This window comes from Trichoplusia ni, chromosome 15, assembly GCF_003590095.1.
Source record: "Trichoplusia ni isolate ovarian cell line Hi5 chromosome 15, tn1, whole genome shotgun sequence".
In the NCBI taxonomy this organism is placed as follows: Eukaryota; Metazoa; Arthropoda; class Insecta; order Lepidoptera; family Noctuidae; genus Trichoplusia; species Trichoplusia ni.
The window spans coordinates 7,952,673-7,969,330 of NC_039492.1; the positions used below are offsets into that span (position 1 = coordinate 7,952,673).

The window sequence follows — 16,658 nt, forward strand, 5'->3', positions numbered from 1 at the left end:
GAACAACATTCCTAGTCTGGAAGTAACAATGCGGCACTGGCATACTTTTGGACGCATTTCATTACTTACAATGCAATTGTCAAATTTTATAGAACAAATCTCTTAATGACTTTGGTGAGGTCTGATCACCTGACCAGACAGACCATCATCAAATTGTGATGTTGTTTAAGTGACCTGATTCTGATATGTAATTTTGTTATTTTGCTCATTATATTAGGTACTTAATGATTGTTAAACTTTTATTATTTAGAGATCTGAGTATGTGTGGGATCAAAAATAAAGTAAAATTCCAGAAAAAATCAAAGCCCTGGATATGTTTGTTTTATTTTGTAACATTTAATTAACCACCTACATTTAATATTAGTTTAGCAATATCGTATCACCATAGCAATTAGCTGAGACAGTTGCATACATTTTCGGATGTTCTTTATTGGATTTAATAAAATGTCAACCTGTTATACCATCCTCCAAAAAGTTCTCTTCTAATGCAATATTTTCGAAATTCGTCAAATACAAACATAAATGCACAAAACGGCAACGCTAAAAACCACCTGCAATAGAAATAGTTTATGATGTTGGGCAAATCTGTTCCAATTTTAAAGTGGCTTAAATAAATGGGTTAATTACCATCTGAGCCGCAACGGATAGGTTCGGAAGAATGTATTAACTCCGGGAACGTAACAAATAACGCAAGAAAGTATTATCTCAAATACTAATCCCATGTTCAAAACTTTATTTCTCATTCCTGAAAAGTGTGCAGGTAACAAATTGTATTGAGAGTGGTATCTAAAAAAATATTGGAACTGGAATATACTTGGCACTAATCCAACATTTAATTATAGCAGTTCCAAAATTCTTACCGACATGAAACAAAGAGTTATATCTGGTTTTGCAAATTATGCCATTCATCATTTGCGTGAGTACAACTGCCACAAAGTATGCCGCTTGGGACGCTCGTTGTACCTCCTTTCGTTCTGTAAAAGTCCATTCCTGGCCCAACGAATCGGTAAGGTCACTTACTGCCTCGTTGTCCCATCTCTGCCTGATACCTGCCATATCAGTTACCCGATGTATTTGTGTTGACCTCTTACATGTGCACATTATACCTACACTAGATACTAAATTCATGCTAAACGGTAAAAAATACAATATGGATTTACCAAATAGTTGAAGAGGATAAAAACCATGTTCAGCCATTACGATAAAGTAGGCAAACATGCCAGCTGCGAATTCAATAAGTCCTAAGTGTCCGTACACTAATCTTAGCATACGAGCCGACACGAGAGTGTCTCGACCGCGAAGAGTGCGCGCCATGACGTCAGACTCTGCACCTTCATACGCCAGTGCTACAGCCGGCCACATGTCCGTGCCTAGATCTACACATAGTATCGTCATTACACCTAAAACCAAAGTAAACGTTTATCGAAACTAAATTACTTAGTATTTAATAAAGTATCTTGTAAAAAACTTAGTAATGAGATTAAAAAAAAACACTACAAAAAAGCAAAACAAACTAAAACAAACTGATTATGATGTCATCTAGGTAGATACTTAATTATTTTTTACGGTATTTTCTCGACTTCATAAACAAGTCCATTAAAATAACAGCTTGTTTTTGCCAGTTAATTTGTCGCGTAGAATCACAGACACTTCAGTTCAATCTGTAAATATGAATTAGAAGTACCTACAATTTGACTTACCCAACGGCAATGGTACTGCAAACAATATGAACATTAAAACGGGAGCTATTTCAGGTACATTTGAAATAAGTATGTAACAAACGGATTTTTTGAGATTATCGAAGATTTTCCTTCCTTCTTCAATCCCTGTCACGATGGTAGCAAAATTGTCATCCATTAATATAATGTCTGCAGTTTGTTTTGACACCTGAAATTATAGAACATGTCAGTGATTCGTTAAAAAATGATATTTAAGAACCGTTGATACTCACCTGCGACCCAGTAATACCCATGGAGATACCGATGTCCGCACGGCGTAACGCTGGTGCGTCATTCACACCGTCGCCGGTAACAGCAACCACACCGCCTTGCCGCTGACAAGCCTCCACTATCTGCAGTTTTTGTGTTGGGGAAGTCCTTGCAAACACTGAATTGAATCGAATTATTGAAAACTTAATGAAATAAAAACATATTTTTCAAATCAATTTTTGAGGTCGTATACCGATTTCGTAATGCTTATCAAGAGTCCAATGTAGCAAATCTGGGGTCATGTTCCTCAATTCATTGCCTGTGACGACATGACATTTCTGGTTAGTAGCGATCCCAACTTCTTGCGCCACGGCTCGGGAGGTGGCTGGATGGTCACCGGTTACCATCATCACTCGCACTCCTGCCGCGCGTACTCGCCCTATAGCTGTGCGCACCTAATTTAACGAAAAAAAAACTACGTTTATTGTTAATTTTGTTAATATTATGTTAGATAGATTCAACAGACCTCTTCTCGAGGTGGATCCATGAGTCCCATTACACCAAGTAGTCGTAAATCCTCAAGTGGAAAGTTTGGATTTTCCGCGTCGAATGTGTAACCCAAAGGATATTGTTTCGAATCCAAAACCAAATCCGCGAAAGCCATAATTCGTTCACCTAAAATTAAATTAAATGGGTCATAAGAAAAGTCTGAAATAGCCGAGGCCGTGTGCGTTTGTATGCTGATCGAGTTCAAATCAAGAGCTAAATTCATTTACATTTTATATTAGGTATATAAAATCTACATAGCCTGTAATCTCTACATTCAGTCCATATACATGTAAGTGAATACCGACCAGTATTTGCCAAACCTTCGCTATTCTTTTCAGCAGACTCTTTCATTTCATTTGTCAATTTAACATCATTGTTTTCGGTAGCAACAGTGGAGCAACGAGCGAAGAGGCACTCCGGCGCACCTTTCATCACGACTATGTATTGTGACTTCAACGTATCAAGATGTACGCTGACCTGTTAAGTCCAGAATTCCAAATTTCGGTCGTATATGAAATTTATAGGGAAATTAAAAATGAAGTAAGATATTTTACTAAATTACCGTACCTAGGGTAATTTATACTTTTTCGCTTTATGAAGTAAATTATCGGTAAACATCGAAATTAAAAATGATTCTTACTTGATATTTGTTAACTGAATTAAAGGGTATTTCGGCGATTTTTGGATAGCTTTTCCTGACGGTGAGAGGATCACTATTTTGAATGAGAAAATTTAAAATAGCGGCTTCGGACGCATCGCCTCGGATGCCTCCCCCGTTTTTTATGTCAGCATTACTGCACAATGCGCCACACGTCAAAAGGCACGCGTACGCTGAAAATGTTATGTAGATACTAGATATGTTAAGTAGTTCTGGGCCTCAATTTCGCTATTCACAGTTGCCGATGAATAAATGAAAATTGTATTAAAGTTTACACTATTCGCATTCTCCACAGAATTTTGCCAACACAATTACTGGAAATTCATTGTAATTACAGTGAGTATTGCGCCATTTCCAATTTCCATTAATTCTTCGTTAGTTTTCTATTGCAGATACAAACAATTGATTTTTATGTAGGAGTTTCTTTAAGAGTAGGTCTCTTAAAGAAACACCTATTTTACTTATCTTAGTCTTACCATAATTGTTTTCCACGGCACCTGTACGAAAGAAAACAGTTAAATTTGAATTGTGACTAACCTAACTGTTCCTCTAAAGGATATTTGATCAAAGGTTGATTGTATTAAATCTTAACAATCGGAATCAAAGAAAATTAGATTAAAAGGAATCTTACTTTGGAATGCGGAGTCATTTACAAACGAAATGTTGTTCCATGTCCAAATATGATGAACCACCATTTTATTTTCAGTGAGCGTGCCAGTCTTATCGGAACATATGACAGTACAAGCACCTAATGCCTCCACCGCCTCTAAGTTCTTAACGAGGCAGTTCTTCTTTACCATGTGCTGAGCTGTTATCGTAAGCGATGCGGTTACCGTAGGTTGTAAACCTGAAAGTTGTGTAGGTAGAGCTACAATAATAGTGTTTCTATCCTAGTTAGTTATTTTTCGTGATGAGATGTTTTCAATGATGCTTGGCTTTATTTATTTATACGATTGGGAAGGTCGGAAAGAAGAAGCCAACATGGAAGAAGCCTCTTGAAAACCTAACCCAAAAATTTCCTGTTTGATACCTATTTGATAGGGAGCCTTTCCAAGGATTTTCTACACAGATAATACGCAGTGCAAATAGACATACGCACCTTCAGGTATGTTTGCAACAATTATTCCAATGACGAAAATAGTGGTTTGCATAAAGGGGTAGCCAAGAACGAGCGATGCGCTCGCTATGAATACGCCAAGTCCTAGAGCCCAGCAGGACATGTAGCGCATGAAGCGCCGGATCTCTCTCGACAGAGGGGAGGGAGCCGGCGTCAGGCGCGCCGCCAGCCCGGCCACGCGGCCTAGCGCCGTCAGGTCGCCGCAGCACAATACTACACCTTCAAAATCGATTTTATACCTTTTGACTGTTGTAAGTTGCAATTGTAATATCTGGGTACCAACGAAAACTTTGGTACCAAAACCTTAAGCATCTTCTAGTAATACCTATTTAGGTAGATAAGTATGTACCTACTCGGTAAAAGTAAGAACGCAAATGTATCTATTATTTATCTAGCCTTGACTTGACCTTACGACATTAATTAATCGTTAACTTTCATACCAATTATTATAATTAGGATATAGATAACCCGCTTGTTGACTGTCGCTGCATCATAGTGTGACATAGTATGTAAGTATTTACCTTATTTAATACAAGACACGGGATGTATGTACTCACGTGTGTAAGGTAAAGGTCTTGCTTGCTTCTAATTGAAAGTTAGAAAAGTAGACCTACCTAATGCCCAACCCTCCACACATTGCGTAGAAAAGAAAGCAACATTCCCTGATTCAAGAATGTTTGGACTACCCTCTGTGTTAGACCGAGAAACTGCTATAGATTCACCAGTCAATGAAGAGTTGTCCACCTGTAAGTTTGTGACGCTATATTAAGTTGGCTTAGGCACCGGCGATCACAATTGACACCATAACGCTAATTTCCTACTAGCTAACATCAGTGACCATCTCAGATGTAGAAGTTATTGTTTTCAAATAACATTCGTTTTTTAAAAGACCGTGTAAATAAGTAGGTAATATGGTCTGGGCCCCAATTCTGTTAATGGCCGATGAATGAATGGAAATTGGATTAATTGCAAATTGCCAACACAATAATTAGAAATGCTTAGTATTGACAGTGAATGTTTCAGCCCGTTGTGAACTTCCAATTATTGTGTTGGAAAAATGCGTGAAGATAGGAGAATACGAATAGTGTCATTTTGGATTAAAATTACACTATTTCGATTTTTTACGAATGCGGAATTTTTACCTAGGACAATCTTTTTTTTCCTCTACACAGTTAACAGTAGGTATCCTTGACGTTTTTAATACAGGTACCTACCAAATCTCCTTTAAACATCAGATATTAATATTTAATGTGAAACCCTCTACAAATACGTGTAACGTAGTGAAGGTACTTTGAACCCCTTGCTGTCGATGATACGAATGTCAGCTGGTACAATATCTCCCGCTTGTACGCGAACGATGTCACCCTTCACGATGTCACAAACAAGGGTATCAGTATTCATTACTCCATCCCGAATGCAAGTCGCGTAAGTTGGTATCATGCTGTTGAAAGTCTTCATTATCTGAAAAATCGCTTAGGTAAGTTAGGTTAGAACGCAGAAGCGGTAAAAGTAGGCAAGTCTATAAAAATATTTTGTTTTAGAGACAGTTGGGAAATTATATAGAGAGATACAGGTAACTGAATCTAACCTTTGAACTTTTAAAATTATGATAGAAACTGAAGAGCCCGCATATGACGTCGACTGCTATCAAAACACAGCCAAGATAAAGGTTATCGGCGGTGGGGTTTGCTCGTGTTGACGATTCTATCACGTAAGCAACCAAACATAATAATGCACCAAGCCATATTAATATCGAGAACCCTACAAAAGATAAAACAGGATAAACTATATTAAAACTAGAACAATTGATGCGCAGTTTGCAAGTAGGTATTATTTATCTATCATGAAACGTGATTGCCTCAACTTGGACGATGATGTTTTCATCACAGAAGTATGTTATATTACAAACACGTATTGGATATTGAATCTTCTACGTTGTTACATGTATGATAGAGAAACTTAGTCACCTAGGTTTAATTAACCTTCTAATAACGAAGAAACTTGCGTCTTTTTCACAACATCCTACCTGTGCATAACGATTTAAATAACACCTTGAACCACCCGTTTTCCGTTGGAGGTGTAAGCGTATTTGGACCATAGTACTCAAGTAATTCTTGGGCCCTCTCCTTGCTCAGTCCATGTTTTGGATCAGTCTGTAGTTGCTCGTACAGTTCGTCTAAGAATTTAATAAGCCAGTAGGTAGTTCAGTTGTTACATATGAAAGCTACAACTATGGATCGACTTACATTATCTCTGCGAAGTTTTAGTTGTAGACAGCTTTATCCAAATCGGTTAAAGAGTTGAGATATTGTTCGGTAAAGCTGTTATATTAACCAGGAAAATTTCTGATTTCGTCTGTTTAAGTAGGCAAGTGCGTAACGAGATCCTTGTTCGTCAAAAACGCGTCTCACGTATAGTCCTAAGATTTATTTCGCCGAACAGGGACATATTTTGACATAGAAGGTATATGGCACTTACTTAAGCTTATTAAATGGTTTTCCGTTTGTATCTCTTTCTTTAAAAGATTCAATCGAGTGGAACTCAAATCCCTAGATCTTAGACCTTTCGGTTTGCCGGGACGAAAGAATTCTGATATGGAAACTGTGCTAGAAGTGACCGAAGACATTTTAGTACTTTTTTGTATTCACAATTGAAAATATCATGACAATATTTTAAATTTGATTTCGCACGAAAACAAGTTGGTTATGATAAGTAATAAAGAGTAGGTACCTACATCGATTTAGGGATGTAGATCTATATGGTTAGGTACAAGGCGTTCAAAAAGGCTGGGTTTTTCAGTAATCTGGTAAGTGGGGAAACTATCGGAGGATGAAATGAAATACAATTATAATTGGAAATAATACATCTATACTAATATATAAAGCTGAAGAGTTTGTTTGTTTGTTTGTTTGTTTGAACGCGCTAATCTCGGGAACCACTGGTTCGATTTGAAAAATTCTTTTTGTGTTGAATAGACCATTTATCGAGGAAGGCTATAGGCTATATAACATCACGCTGCGACTAATAGGAGCGAAGATACAATGGAAAATGGGGAAAATTCTAACCACGTGGACGAAGTCGCGGGCAACAGCTAGTTGTATTATATAAAGAGATGCACAGAAATACACCTGTTAGTTTTAAATTTAAAATTGCAAGCAAAAACATTATTAAATCTTTATTAAGGGGATAAACAGACTATATATGCCGTTAGGGTCTACATGCAATGATGAAACCTTGACATATCTACTGAAACAGGAAAGGGACGACATAAGCTGTTAATTTTGAAGAGTACCTACCTATAGCCATCGCCTTAACCCCCCTCCCCCCATTATCAATCAAACTTATCATTTCTCAGGCAAGACACGTCTTGAAACAGCAAAATAAGGTACTTATTTCTTGTAACAAACAATGTAGCATATATTGATGTCAGGATAAATAGTGCGTAGAGTAAATGGCCCAAGAGCCATGACACTGGCTTCCATGACATGGAAGTTAGTGAAATTGTCTTTGTTAGTGTATGTTAATGAATTCTTAGGATGGTGGTCTAACGTGGCTTGCATACTGCGTAGAAAAATTCTCTAGCTCGTATGCCTGCTCGAGATTGTCACACACGCGTATTGGTAGTCTTTAGGCTTTAGGTAGCTTGATATAATTTGAAAATGTAAAAAAAAATGTAATGTACAAAATAAGATAGATCTACAATCTCATTTCACAATAAACCTTTAGGGTGCTGTCCACCAAGACCTATTTGGATAAAGTTCATAGGTAAATAAAAATTTGTATTGATAAAAAGTTCATCACAGTTTACTTTTCAAGACCCAAATAGAATTAAGTTCTTGTATTTCGATGTCATTCGCTTTCAACAGTTCCTGTCTCACACTGTCTCTCAAAAGTTTCTTAGTTGCAGCTACAGATATTGGGGGTAGTTTGGACACTTCTGTTATTTTATCCCAAACTTTACTCTGAAGTTCCTCTGGTTTGTATATATCATTTATAAAACCACATTCTAATGCTTCTTTGGCTGTCATCCTGTGGTTACACAGTAACATTTCTGTTGCCTGCAAATATAGATATTTAATTGAAGTGAGTGGTTTTTGCTTTCTAAATTAGAAATTGCTCAAAATAAACTTATTCTCTGGGAATAAGTTTTCATCGTACTTAAAACTATATAAGTTAAAAGTGAATCATTAAAAGAGAAAATAAAAGATATACCTTTCTGTCTCCAATTAGTCTTGGAAATGTGAAAGTAGAACAGCCTTCTGCCACAATACCTAATTTCGTAAATGGCGTGTAGAAATAGGACTGGAAAAAAAAAATTATAGATCAGTTTTAATAATTATCTTCCATGAAATTAGCTCATTACATGCAAATGAGACAGATTAATCTGGACTAGGACTAACAGTTTCTGAAAGTATTTACAGGAATAAGTGTTTTCTGAAAATTCTATCAAACACACTAATCAATTATAACAAGGAGTGCAAAGTGCAAAAGCATCAATGGGCAGTATTTACATTTTAGTTGACATGGGAGGGAAGTATCTCAATCAACCTACTAAACTTGAAAAGTTAAATTACAGAAAAGAAACTTACATTCTCTGAAGCAAAGACTAAATCACAAAGCGCAAGTGTAGTTGCAGCAATCCCAATAGCAGGTCCATTGACAATAGCAACTAATATTTTTGGGAACATGATAAATGCATTAATGTATTCTTTAAGGACATTCAACCCTTTTGACATGTCTGTAGCAACTGAGAAGTCATTGCCGCTGCTGTAGAAGTCTCCAGCACCCGTAAGCACCATCACAGATATACTATCATCAATAGCGGTCTCATTAAAGATATTTATTAAACGCAGATACATTGTAGGATCTATGGCATTCTTCTTGTGAGGCCTGTTGTACTGCACTATTTTTATGCCTCCTTGATGACTTTCAATAACTGTCTCCTTAATGTTCATATTGTAATTTCCTGAACAAAAAGAAGGATTGATAATGGTATTGTGTATAACTTGTAGTAACTTTTAGGTTGGATTACATTATATATCACGAATTTACCTTGACAATAATATTTGACGAGAATTCAATGTTCCTTCTGTATCTGTAAAAAATACTCAAATTGTTTTGAAATATCTTCAAACTGTGCTTTAATTGTAGTATCTTTTGCGATTGATTTATATTAGGCATTTAATGAGTCCAAAAGTACAACCAGAATTAAATTGGAATACTAGACGTGGTAGATAGGCGATAAGATAACGTACCACGAACCAAGTGTATCGTTAGAATTAAAAATCTTTGGACTTATTGTTCAAAAGGTTCAATTTAAGATTTATTTTGTGTTGATACACCTTTACGTCATAAACCTGTTTATTTTTGCACTTACAACGATTTTAATAGTAATACTTAATGTAGTATTATTATTTAATGGAAAAGCTTAGGCATAAAAGAAGTAAAAAAAGGATATTTGAACTTAAAAACTATTTCAGTTTAATCTCAATCTATATTCGTGTTTGTAGCTAGTATTAGAAACTATTCCAAACTGTTTTTAAAACTTTTTTAAAGCAGATACAGCAAAACATACAAAACATCATTTGACAACATTGACAGTGACAACAATTTGCGATGATTTTACCTGTTTGACAGATTGTTCGTGAAGTGACGATTTCGATTTGCGATTACGAACTTCGATATTATACTGGAGCATACTACAATCGATTTAATCCAAAAAATATTTTTCTGTTTAATCCACCATGTTTTGTTTACTTAATCAAACTCTTGGTACTCTATAGCGTGCCGTCATTTATCAGTCTCTGTTTCACTTGTGTTGCAACATAATCCATAGGTTTTCGTTTCATTATACGAGTTTTGAGAATGATAAATACTACAATTTGAAAATATAATCATCACACATCATCTTGAGCAATATTCCAATCATGATTGTAATTCTTCAACATCACCTTGCCTGATAGTTTTCAACCAACTTCAGAAAGGAGGAGGTTCACAATGCGTCAGTATTTTTTTTAATTTCTCCTCTCAGAAATCCGGTCTCGATAAAAGTTCATTATTTTTCATTTAATGTGGAAAAGCTGATAATATTTCCTCTTTCAAAATATTTTTCGTTCGTAGTTCCTGTAGCTATAATGATGTCGCGAAGATTATTCACAGGTATTGACATTGACAGATTTGACAGAGTGTCAGCTGTTTTATTGATAACATTCATGGAATAAACGTCAAATGATAAAAATTGACACAATTGACCTAGCATAGCCCTCTATGAATTGATGAGTGCGAACGGAATGTATAAATTGTTAAAACAACTATCAAAAGTTAACAGCTTGCACTGCATTTCCAAGCCTAACCTATATGGTAACTCTATAGGACTACTCATATCTCGTAATTTCAACACAAGTGGCACCATGTTTAAGGCATCAGTGTTTAATCTTCAAGAAGCATCAAAAGATCAAGTTCAAGAATTCTTGAACTCATTTGATACAGTTTTGACTGATTGTGACGGTAAGATAAAAGCTGATGAAACATATTCGAGATCTAAGCTTTACGCAATACTCTAACCAACATCTAAAATTATTCTAAATATCAATTTTAATTTGAGTTTTGCCTTTACTTTCTATTTCAGATACATAAATATTATGTTCCTTTTTCCTTACACTAGACCCAAAATATATTTATTCAAACCAGTGGCTACAGAGGGTCTACCACCACATTTTAATGTAATAGTATTATGGTTGTGGAACCACATCACTGCCATACTACACAGGGTAGTGTGGAATCTTCCTTTCACAGCCACAATAATATTATTCTAGGTTGTCGCAGTAGGCCCCCAGGACTTAAGCATGCACTTTCTTTCGTTGTTTTCAGGTGTGCTATGGATTGACAATAATGCTATCCCGGGCTCAGCAGATGCAATGAATTTATTTAGAAAGTTGGGAAAGAAAATATTTTATGTGACAAATAATTCAACTAAAGTCCGTAGCGATTTTGCTATCAAAGCTCAGCAACTAGGCTTTATAGCAAGTCAGGTACTTAACACTATATACTTTGTTTATATTATTTACATTAACCTTGAATATTTACTAATTAACCAAATTGAATGAAAAGAAAGAAAAGAATATATTATTGATGTGAGTCAGGAGTGGATGCTATGTCTAAACTTTTTCCTTCAATCTTTAATAACTATATGCTTGTCATAATTGCAGACTTGGATTCACATACATTATGTATTCAATAATCAATAATTAAGAATTATTACAGTATTCTCAATTACTGTTTTAAGGATTGATTTATGTGATGTGATTGTTGCAGGAGGAAATTCTGTCCACTGCTTATTTAGTTGCTCATTACCTAAAGGGAATCGGATTTACGAAAAAGGTGTATTTGATAGGTTCTAATGGAATAGGTGAGGAACTGAAAGCTGTTGGTATTAGACATTATGGAATAGGGGTAAGTCACAGTTTATATTACTCACCTTACATTAGAATTTAAAATAAATAAAAATGTTTGATATTGACATTGATGTCATAATTGGATAAAAATCTAAGATATTGTAATAACTAATAGTTAGAATTCTATAATTTAAAATGTATTGAAAATATTATCCTGCTATTTTATATTTATATCGTTTTCTGTTTTAGCCGGATCCTGTAAAGCCAGATTTTAAGTCTATGCAGCCAGCAGAATTGGATCCAGAAGTAGGAGCAGTAGTTGTGGGCTTTGATGAGCATGTTAGTTACCCGAAGTTTATGAAGGCGGCGTCATACCTCGCGTCAGAAGAGTGTTTATTCATTGGCACTAACACTGATGAGAGGTTCCCCAAGGGAGGTTCTATTGTTGTACCAGGAACTGGTACCTTAGTCAGAGCGGTGGAAACATGTTCCGAGCGTAAAGCTTTAGTTGTTGGGAAGCCCCACAGCTATGTCATGAAGTATTTAGAGTCGTGCGGTCTCAATCCGGCGAGGACTTTGATGATTGGAGATAGGTAAGAGATTGCATGGTACATTAAGAAAAATACGTTTTAAGAAATAATAAAATTACGAAGATTGAATGTACATAGTAAGCGGTTGCATCATCACACCTTGGCAAAAATTTTAATCGAAATTAGCAAGCAGAATATTTTCTCAATGTTTTGTTTATAGGACATAAATTATTCTAATAATTTTAATGAACTGCCGCGTATTTTGCAGTAATACGCTATAACCGCCTTCTCCTTTGATTGTTTAAAAACAAAATCATTATTTGTTTCAGATGTAACACTGATATAGAGTTGGGCGTGCGGTGTGGCTTCCAAACCCTCCTCGTGTTATCAGGTGTCACTTCCACTAAAGACTTGGAAAAACTTCGCAATGAGAAGGTGCCGCCGTTACCAGACGTCGTCTTAACCAAATTAGGAGATCTGCTCAATCTTTTGGACCAGCATAGCTTAATGTAGTACAATTAAAAGCCAATTACAGTAGAATGTTCAATGCATAGGTCAATTCTAGAGATAAATGTTGTATAGTTTAACCAGCGTTAGGGTCACTGACACCCCAGGTAAAAATATTGTGGCGCTCACGTAAGGCAATAATCAGGTGTATTTTTTTACTCTTCCAATGCGAACGTAGACGTATTAGGAATTTCCTAATTTTGTATATGTTTTTTTTGCACATTTACATTTATATTTTTGAATATTTATATTTTATAATATTGAATGTTCATTTTGTTAAAACTTGTTATAATTTTATTATTGCTTTTTATGAGTTCCTTCAGATATATTTTTTAGGCACTTTGGCACTAAATATACAAATTAAATAAGAAAAATCGAAATATTAGCGATTTCATTTTCAATCGACGAAGTAGTCTGGTTAGGGAGTATTGAATAAGAAATTACTATCAGAGAAAACAGGTTGCGCAAATCATACATAAAATATTGCGCTGCCAGATAAAATTGACCGTCACAACTATCTAATTATTTTTATTTATTTTTTTTATTTAATAATTTATGTACACACACAAGAGATCTTAAAAGTAACATAACATTATAAACATAAATGATGTACAAGGGTACTGCTTATTTCTTAAGAAATCTCTGCCAGCAGACCCGCGAAAGGAGAAGTCGTCAATATTGGCAGTCATGGTGTGTGGCTCAATTAAACTAATAAAAATTAAACTAATAAATCAATTGACACTAATACATACTACATATAACTAACAATATATTATAATATATAAATATATATATGCATACATACATAGGTATAAATACTATAATATATATATATATGTATATCCAAAATAAGTCAGTCATGAGAGAGATAATGCTCTTTGACGCGTTTTTTAAAGATATGAAGAGATTTGGAATCACGGATGTTAGGCGGAAGCGAGTTCCAAAGTCTTACTGCGTGAATGGTAAAGGAGTAGGAATAGAAAATAGAATTATCTATCGTACGAAAGAAAATGCTTATGTTTTCATCATATTATAGTGCGTCTAGGCCGATACCATGAGCGTTTTCTGGAGTTTGCAAAACTACGAGTTGCTTTTTTTCATTTTGTGACTGGAAGTCTACTTGTTTGTATAGTCTTTTGTTGGTATATATTTTAGTATCAGTAAAGCGGTCACAACTCGGTGCGATAGAGACTAAAGCACAGTGTTGAGGGCATGCACCACCGTCCAAGTAAACTCCAGAACTTGACACCTTGAGCCTTCGCCCCACCGCGCCCCTAACGCCGGCACTGTTGCTTATTTCCCCAGATCCTAGTATTTTTAACCAATCACAAACATATGTATAGTGCTTTAAGGCTATGCTGTTTGCCTCATGCAAACTGGGATAACCAAACGACATATTTTAATATTGTATTTTACGAGAGCCCATACTTTGGGCTTTCTAAACTCTTATCGTAGTTAAGTAGCTTTTATTTCATTTGATCCTTGTAGAGTTAATTCTAATGTATCCCCTTACATATATTAATAAGTGACAAAGTAATATTCTGCATTAACATATACCTGTAATGTTTAGATAGCACAATTCCATGAAGTATTGTTTCCTCATAAACTAAGTTAAACGCGCTCTATGTGAATTTTTTATCTGTGATTTTAAAGTTATGTATTTTAATAAATACTTATTTATAAACTGTACAATAACATGTTGGGGCCTACATAAGTTAAATTAGATTTATATAAAAAAATAGAAGTACTTGTGTGAAATTGCAATATCTGTTATCATGTGTGTTAGAATATAAATGTAACTGGATTGGTGTAAATGTTACATTAACTAGTTAGGTATAATTTACAAGGGTGTACGGACTTCGGCAATATAGGCTGGTTAAATCAATCGTCAAAGAATAAACCTGTTGCTTATTTTTTTCCATTGCACTGGGCCAATTCCAATTCTGCATATATAATGGAAGATGAATGAATGAAAATTGGCTTAAAATATCATTTTTCGTATTCTCTTAAGTACGGGACGGTACACTCAAGGTCAATACAATGAATTTCCAGTTACTCGGTTGGCAAAATGCTTAAGAGAATAGAAATAATTTAACCCAATTGCCATTCATTCATCACCATTGTTAAATTTGTTAATGGCAGCATCGGGGCCCTGATGTCCTTTCTTTGGCTCCACAGTTTTCAATTATCTGCAATCTTTTAGAATCGACATCAGCTGACTTAAACGATTACTATGTTAGGCCACAGTAGGGACGCTTTTTTTTTTACCGGTTACAAAAATTGATTCTTGTGTCTACTTAAGTATTTGTTCCGATTAAGCGCAAGGAAAATATGTAGACATCCCGCCGCACTATCCACAAGGAAGTAGCATTATTGTATTGATGCACACTAACAAGCTTGTCTGCATATTGCACAGCGACACACACAGACACACACCCTCCGTCGACCTCCCCCATCCTCAAATCACAAACAGTCTCCCCTCACTACGTAGCTGCTAGACTGGGACATTCTTATAGAAAACAAGATATGTACTTGTATACCTGCTTATACTGATAGAGTTATGTTACAGTTAGAGTTTTACAGTTATGCCCAGGAATCATAAGAAATCGGAAGCATCAACTGTTGACTTAATTCGATAGAAGAGCTACGTTATTTGGAGATTGTTTGGTAGATATCTTGTATGAGATACGTTTAATGTATCTAAGCTTGCCATTATTTTATTTATACTTTTTAAATATTTTATCATTAATATTTCACCTTGAGCCCCATTGACATTTATTATCTATTACCTATTTATATCCTATTGTAAACAAAAGTATTCTTAGCTCGTGAATATGTGTTTGAACATAATAGTAGGTTCCAATTTATGTTAATAGTTCAGTAGGAATCTTAAACATCATTACATATTGTAGAACATTGAAATTTTCAGCTTTATTAGCTCATCACTGATGTGTTCATGTATACAGATTTACCGAAGTAAATTGATATTAGATATTACAGTTATAAAATATATTATGTATCTACATTGTTGCTTTTAATAAAATATTTACATCGTTTTTGGTTGTTTAAAAGTTATGAATCCTAAATTCGTTAAGCGGTTTAATTTTAAAAATAGAATCCTAAAGTCGTATCCAGAAATAGAATTAGGACGCGATCAGTTCATGTGGTATCTAATAAGCATTAAAGATTGGCTTCATTTGCTCCATGGGGCGTACTTGGGCGACGGCGTGTTACATCGTTGATCGTCGGCGGCGGCAGAGAAACATGGGGCAATTCTGCGCATGCGTACTACAGTATCGCAGTTCGCCGCGCATCTCTGGGCTTGTCAACATTTAGGTCCTCGACGTATTTCGCGCCAGTACCGGTGCAACCGCGATAGACGCGCGCCGCTGCAAATAGCGCTCGATCAACAAACGCTTGGCGCTAGTTCATGTGATCTCATTTATTTCACTCATATCCTGAAACATTGATGTGAGTCCATGTTTATATTTATTGTATATCTATAAGGTACCTTTATTTTAAATCTGCAAAGAGGCCTTTGTCAGTTGGTTCCTTAGCCAGAACAGATTTTTATATGAGAGGATATCTTAGATGATTATGGTACAGTTTATATTTATTTTATTCGCAATGTGTTGAAGCGTAAAAATGTGTGGTATCGGTCTTATTCCTAAATGGTTTATCTAGGATTCCATAGAGAAAATGCCGGTTCACTACTTTTTAGACCAAACAATCAAAAGCCAAACCTGTTTGCTATCTGAAAACAAAGAGAGAGTAAGGGGTCAACAATGCTTTTTCCTGATTTAATGATTTTGGGTCTCTTGATCCGCGTTCTTGTCTTTTCTTTTGTATTTATTTGTTAGTAGCAATAATGTATCGGATCACTTTTGAATTACGACTATGTTTCCTACATCCCCATTATTAGAAATCTTTGCGGAAATTTCGAACCATCAACAAACGTACATTGTATAGATATAT

General features: G+C 35.4%; 3 protein-coding genes across 8 annotated transcripts; 1 reads left to right on the forward strand and 2 right to left on the reverse strand.

Moving 5' to 3' along the window:
• Nucleotides 1–77: 77 nt before the first annotated feature.
• Nucleotides 78–7,074, reverse strand: LOC113501274 (sodium/potassium-transporting ATPase subunit alpha-like). Of its 2 annotated transcripts, XM_026882373.1 has the most exons (18): nt 6,731–7,073; nt 6,279–6,428; nt 5,841–6,013; nt 5,543–5,713; nt 4,867–4,996; nt 4,235–4,471; nt 3,767–3,982; nt 3,612–3,632; nt 3,118–3,308; nt 2,783–2,954; nt 2,455–2,603; nt 2,182–2,383; nt 1,952–2,106; nt 1,701–1,887; nt 1,161–1,400; nt 861–1,049; nt 628–745; nt 78–551 (listed from the first exon to the last, which is right to left on the reverse strand). In XM_026882373.1, exons 1-18 carry the CDS (start codon nt 6,876–6,878, stop codon nt 437–439), a joined length of 2,964 nt encoding a protein of 987 aa, XP_026738174.1. In that variant the 5' UTR covers nt 6,879–7,073; the 3' UTR covers nt 78–436. The 2 variants fall into 2 exon arrangements, with proteins under 2 accessions (XP_026738174.1, XP_026738175.1); XM_026882374.1 differs by lacking the exon at nt 3,612–3,632 and having other exon boundaries at nt 6,731–7,074.
• A 960-nt stretch (nt 7,075–8,034) lies between these two features.
• On the reverse strand, nt 8,035–10,145 carry LOC113501278 (enoyl-CoA delta isomerase 2, mitochondrial-like). Of its 5 annotated transcripts, none has more exons than XM_026882384.1 (5): nt 9,879–10,145; nt 9,305–9,347; nt 8,842–9,218; nt 8,465–8,554; nt 8,035–8,310 (listed from the first exon to the last, which is right to left on the reverse strand). In XM_026882384.1, the coding sequence occupies exons 3-5, from the start codon at nt 9,205–9,207 to the stop codon at nt 8,050–8,052; spliced, it is 717 nt and encodes a 238-aa protein (XP_026738185.1). In that variant the 5' UTR covers nt 9,208–9,218; nt 9,305–9,347; nt 9,879–10,145; the 3' UTR covers nt 8,035–8,049. The 5 variants fall into 5 exon arrangements, with proteins under 5 accessions (XP_026738185.1, XP_026738184.1, XP_026738180.1 ...); XM_026882383.1 differs by lacking the exon at nt 9,879–10,145 and adding an exon at nt 9,630–9,800; XM_026882379.1 differs by lacking the exon at nt 9,879–10,145 and adding an exon at nt 9,595–9,800.
• A 303-nt stretch (nt 10,146–10,448) lies between these two features.
• Nucleotides 10,449–12,923, forward strand: LOC113501275 (glycerol-3-phosphate phosphatase-like). The gene is made up of 5 exons (XM_026882375.1): nt 10,449–10,759; nt 11,123–11,283; nt 11,567–11,704; nt 11,896–12,239; nt 12,506–12,923. The coding sequence occupies exons 1-5, from the start codon at nt 10,528–10,530 to the stop codon at nt 12,687–12,689; spliced, it is 1,059 nt and encodes a 352-aa protein (XP_026738176.1). The 5' UTR covers nt 10,449–10,527; the 3' UTR covers nt 12,690–12,923.
• Nucleotides 12,924–16,658: the final 3,735 nt, after the last annotated feature.

Excerpts from the sequence above, each read along its gene's own strand:
- LOC113501274 (XM_026882373.1), bottom strand. The coding sequence starts at position 6,878 with ATGTCTTCGGTCACTTCTAGCACAGTTTCCATATCAGAATTCTTTCGT. Across the intron at positions 3,983-4,234 it reads TGTTGCAAACATACCTGAAG|GTTTACAACCTACGGTAACC; the intron begins GTGCGTATGTCT and ends CACAACTTTCAG. Across the intron at positions 1,050-1,160 it reads TTATCCTCTTCAACTATTTG|GTATCAGGCAGAGATGGGAC; the intron begins GTAAATCCATAT and ends CTGATATGGCAG.
- LOC113501278 (XM_026882384.1), bottom strand. The coding sequence starts at position 9,207 with ATGAACATTAAGGAGACAGTTATTGAAAGTCATCAAGGAGGCATAAAA. Across the intron at positions 8,555-8,841 it reads TAGTCTTTGCTTCAGAGAAT|TCCTATTTCTACACGCCATT; the intron begins GTAAGTTTCTTT and ends TTTTTTTTCCAG. Across the intron at positions 8,311-8,464 it reads GACTAATTGGAGACAGAAAG|GCAACAGAAATGTTACTGTG; the intron begins GTATATCTTTTA and ends CTATATTTGCAG.
- LOC113501275 (XM_026882375.1), top strand. The coding sequence starts at position 10,528 with ATGAGTGCGAACGGAATGTATAAATTGTTAAAACAACTATCAAAAGTT. Across the intron at positions 10,760-11,122 it reads AGTTTTGACTGATTGTGACG|GTGTGCTATGGATTGACAAT; the intron begins GTAAGATAAAAG and ends CGTTGTTTTCAG. Across the intron at positions 12,240-12,505 it reads ACTTTGATGATTGGAGATAG|ATGTAACACTGATATAGAGT; the intron begins GTAAGAGATTGC and ends TATTTGTTTCAG.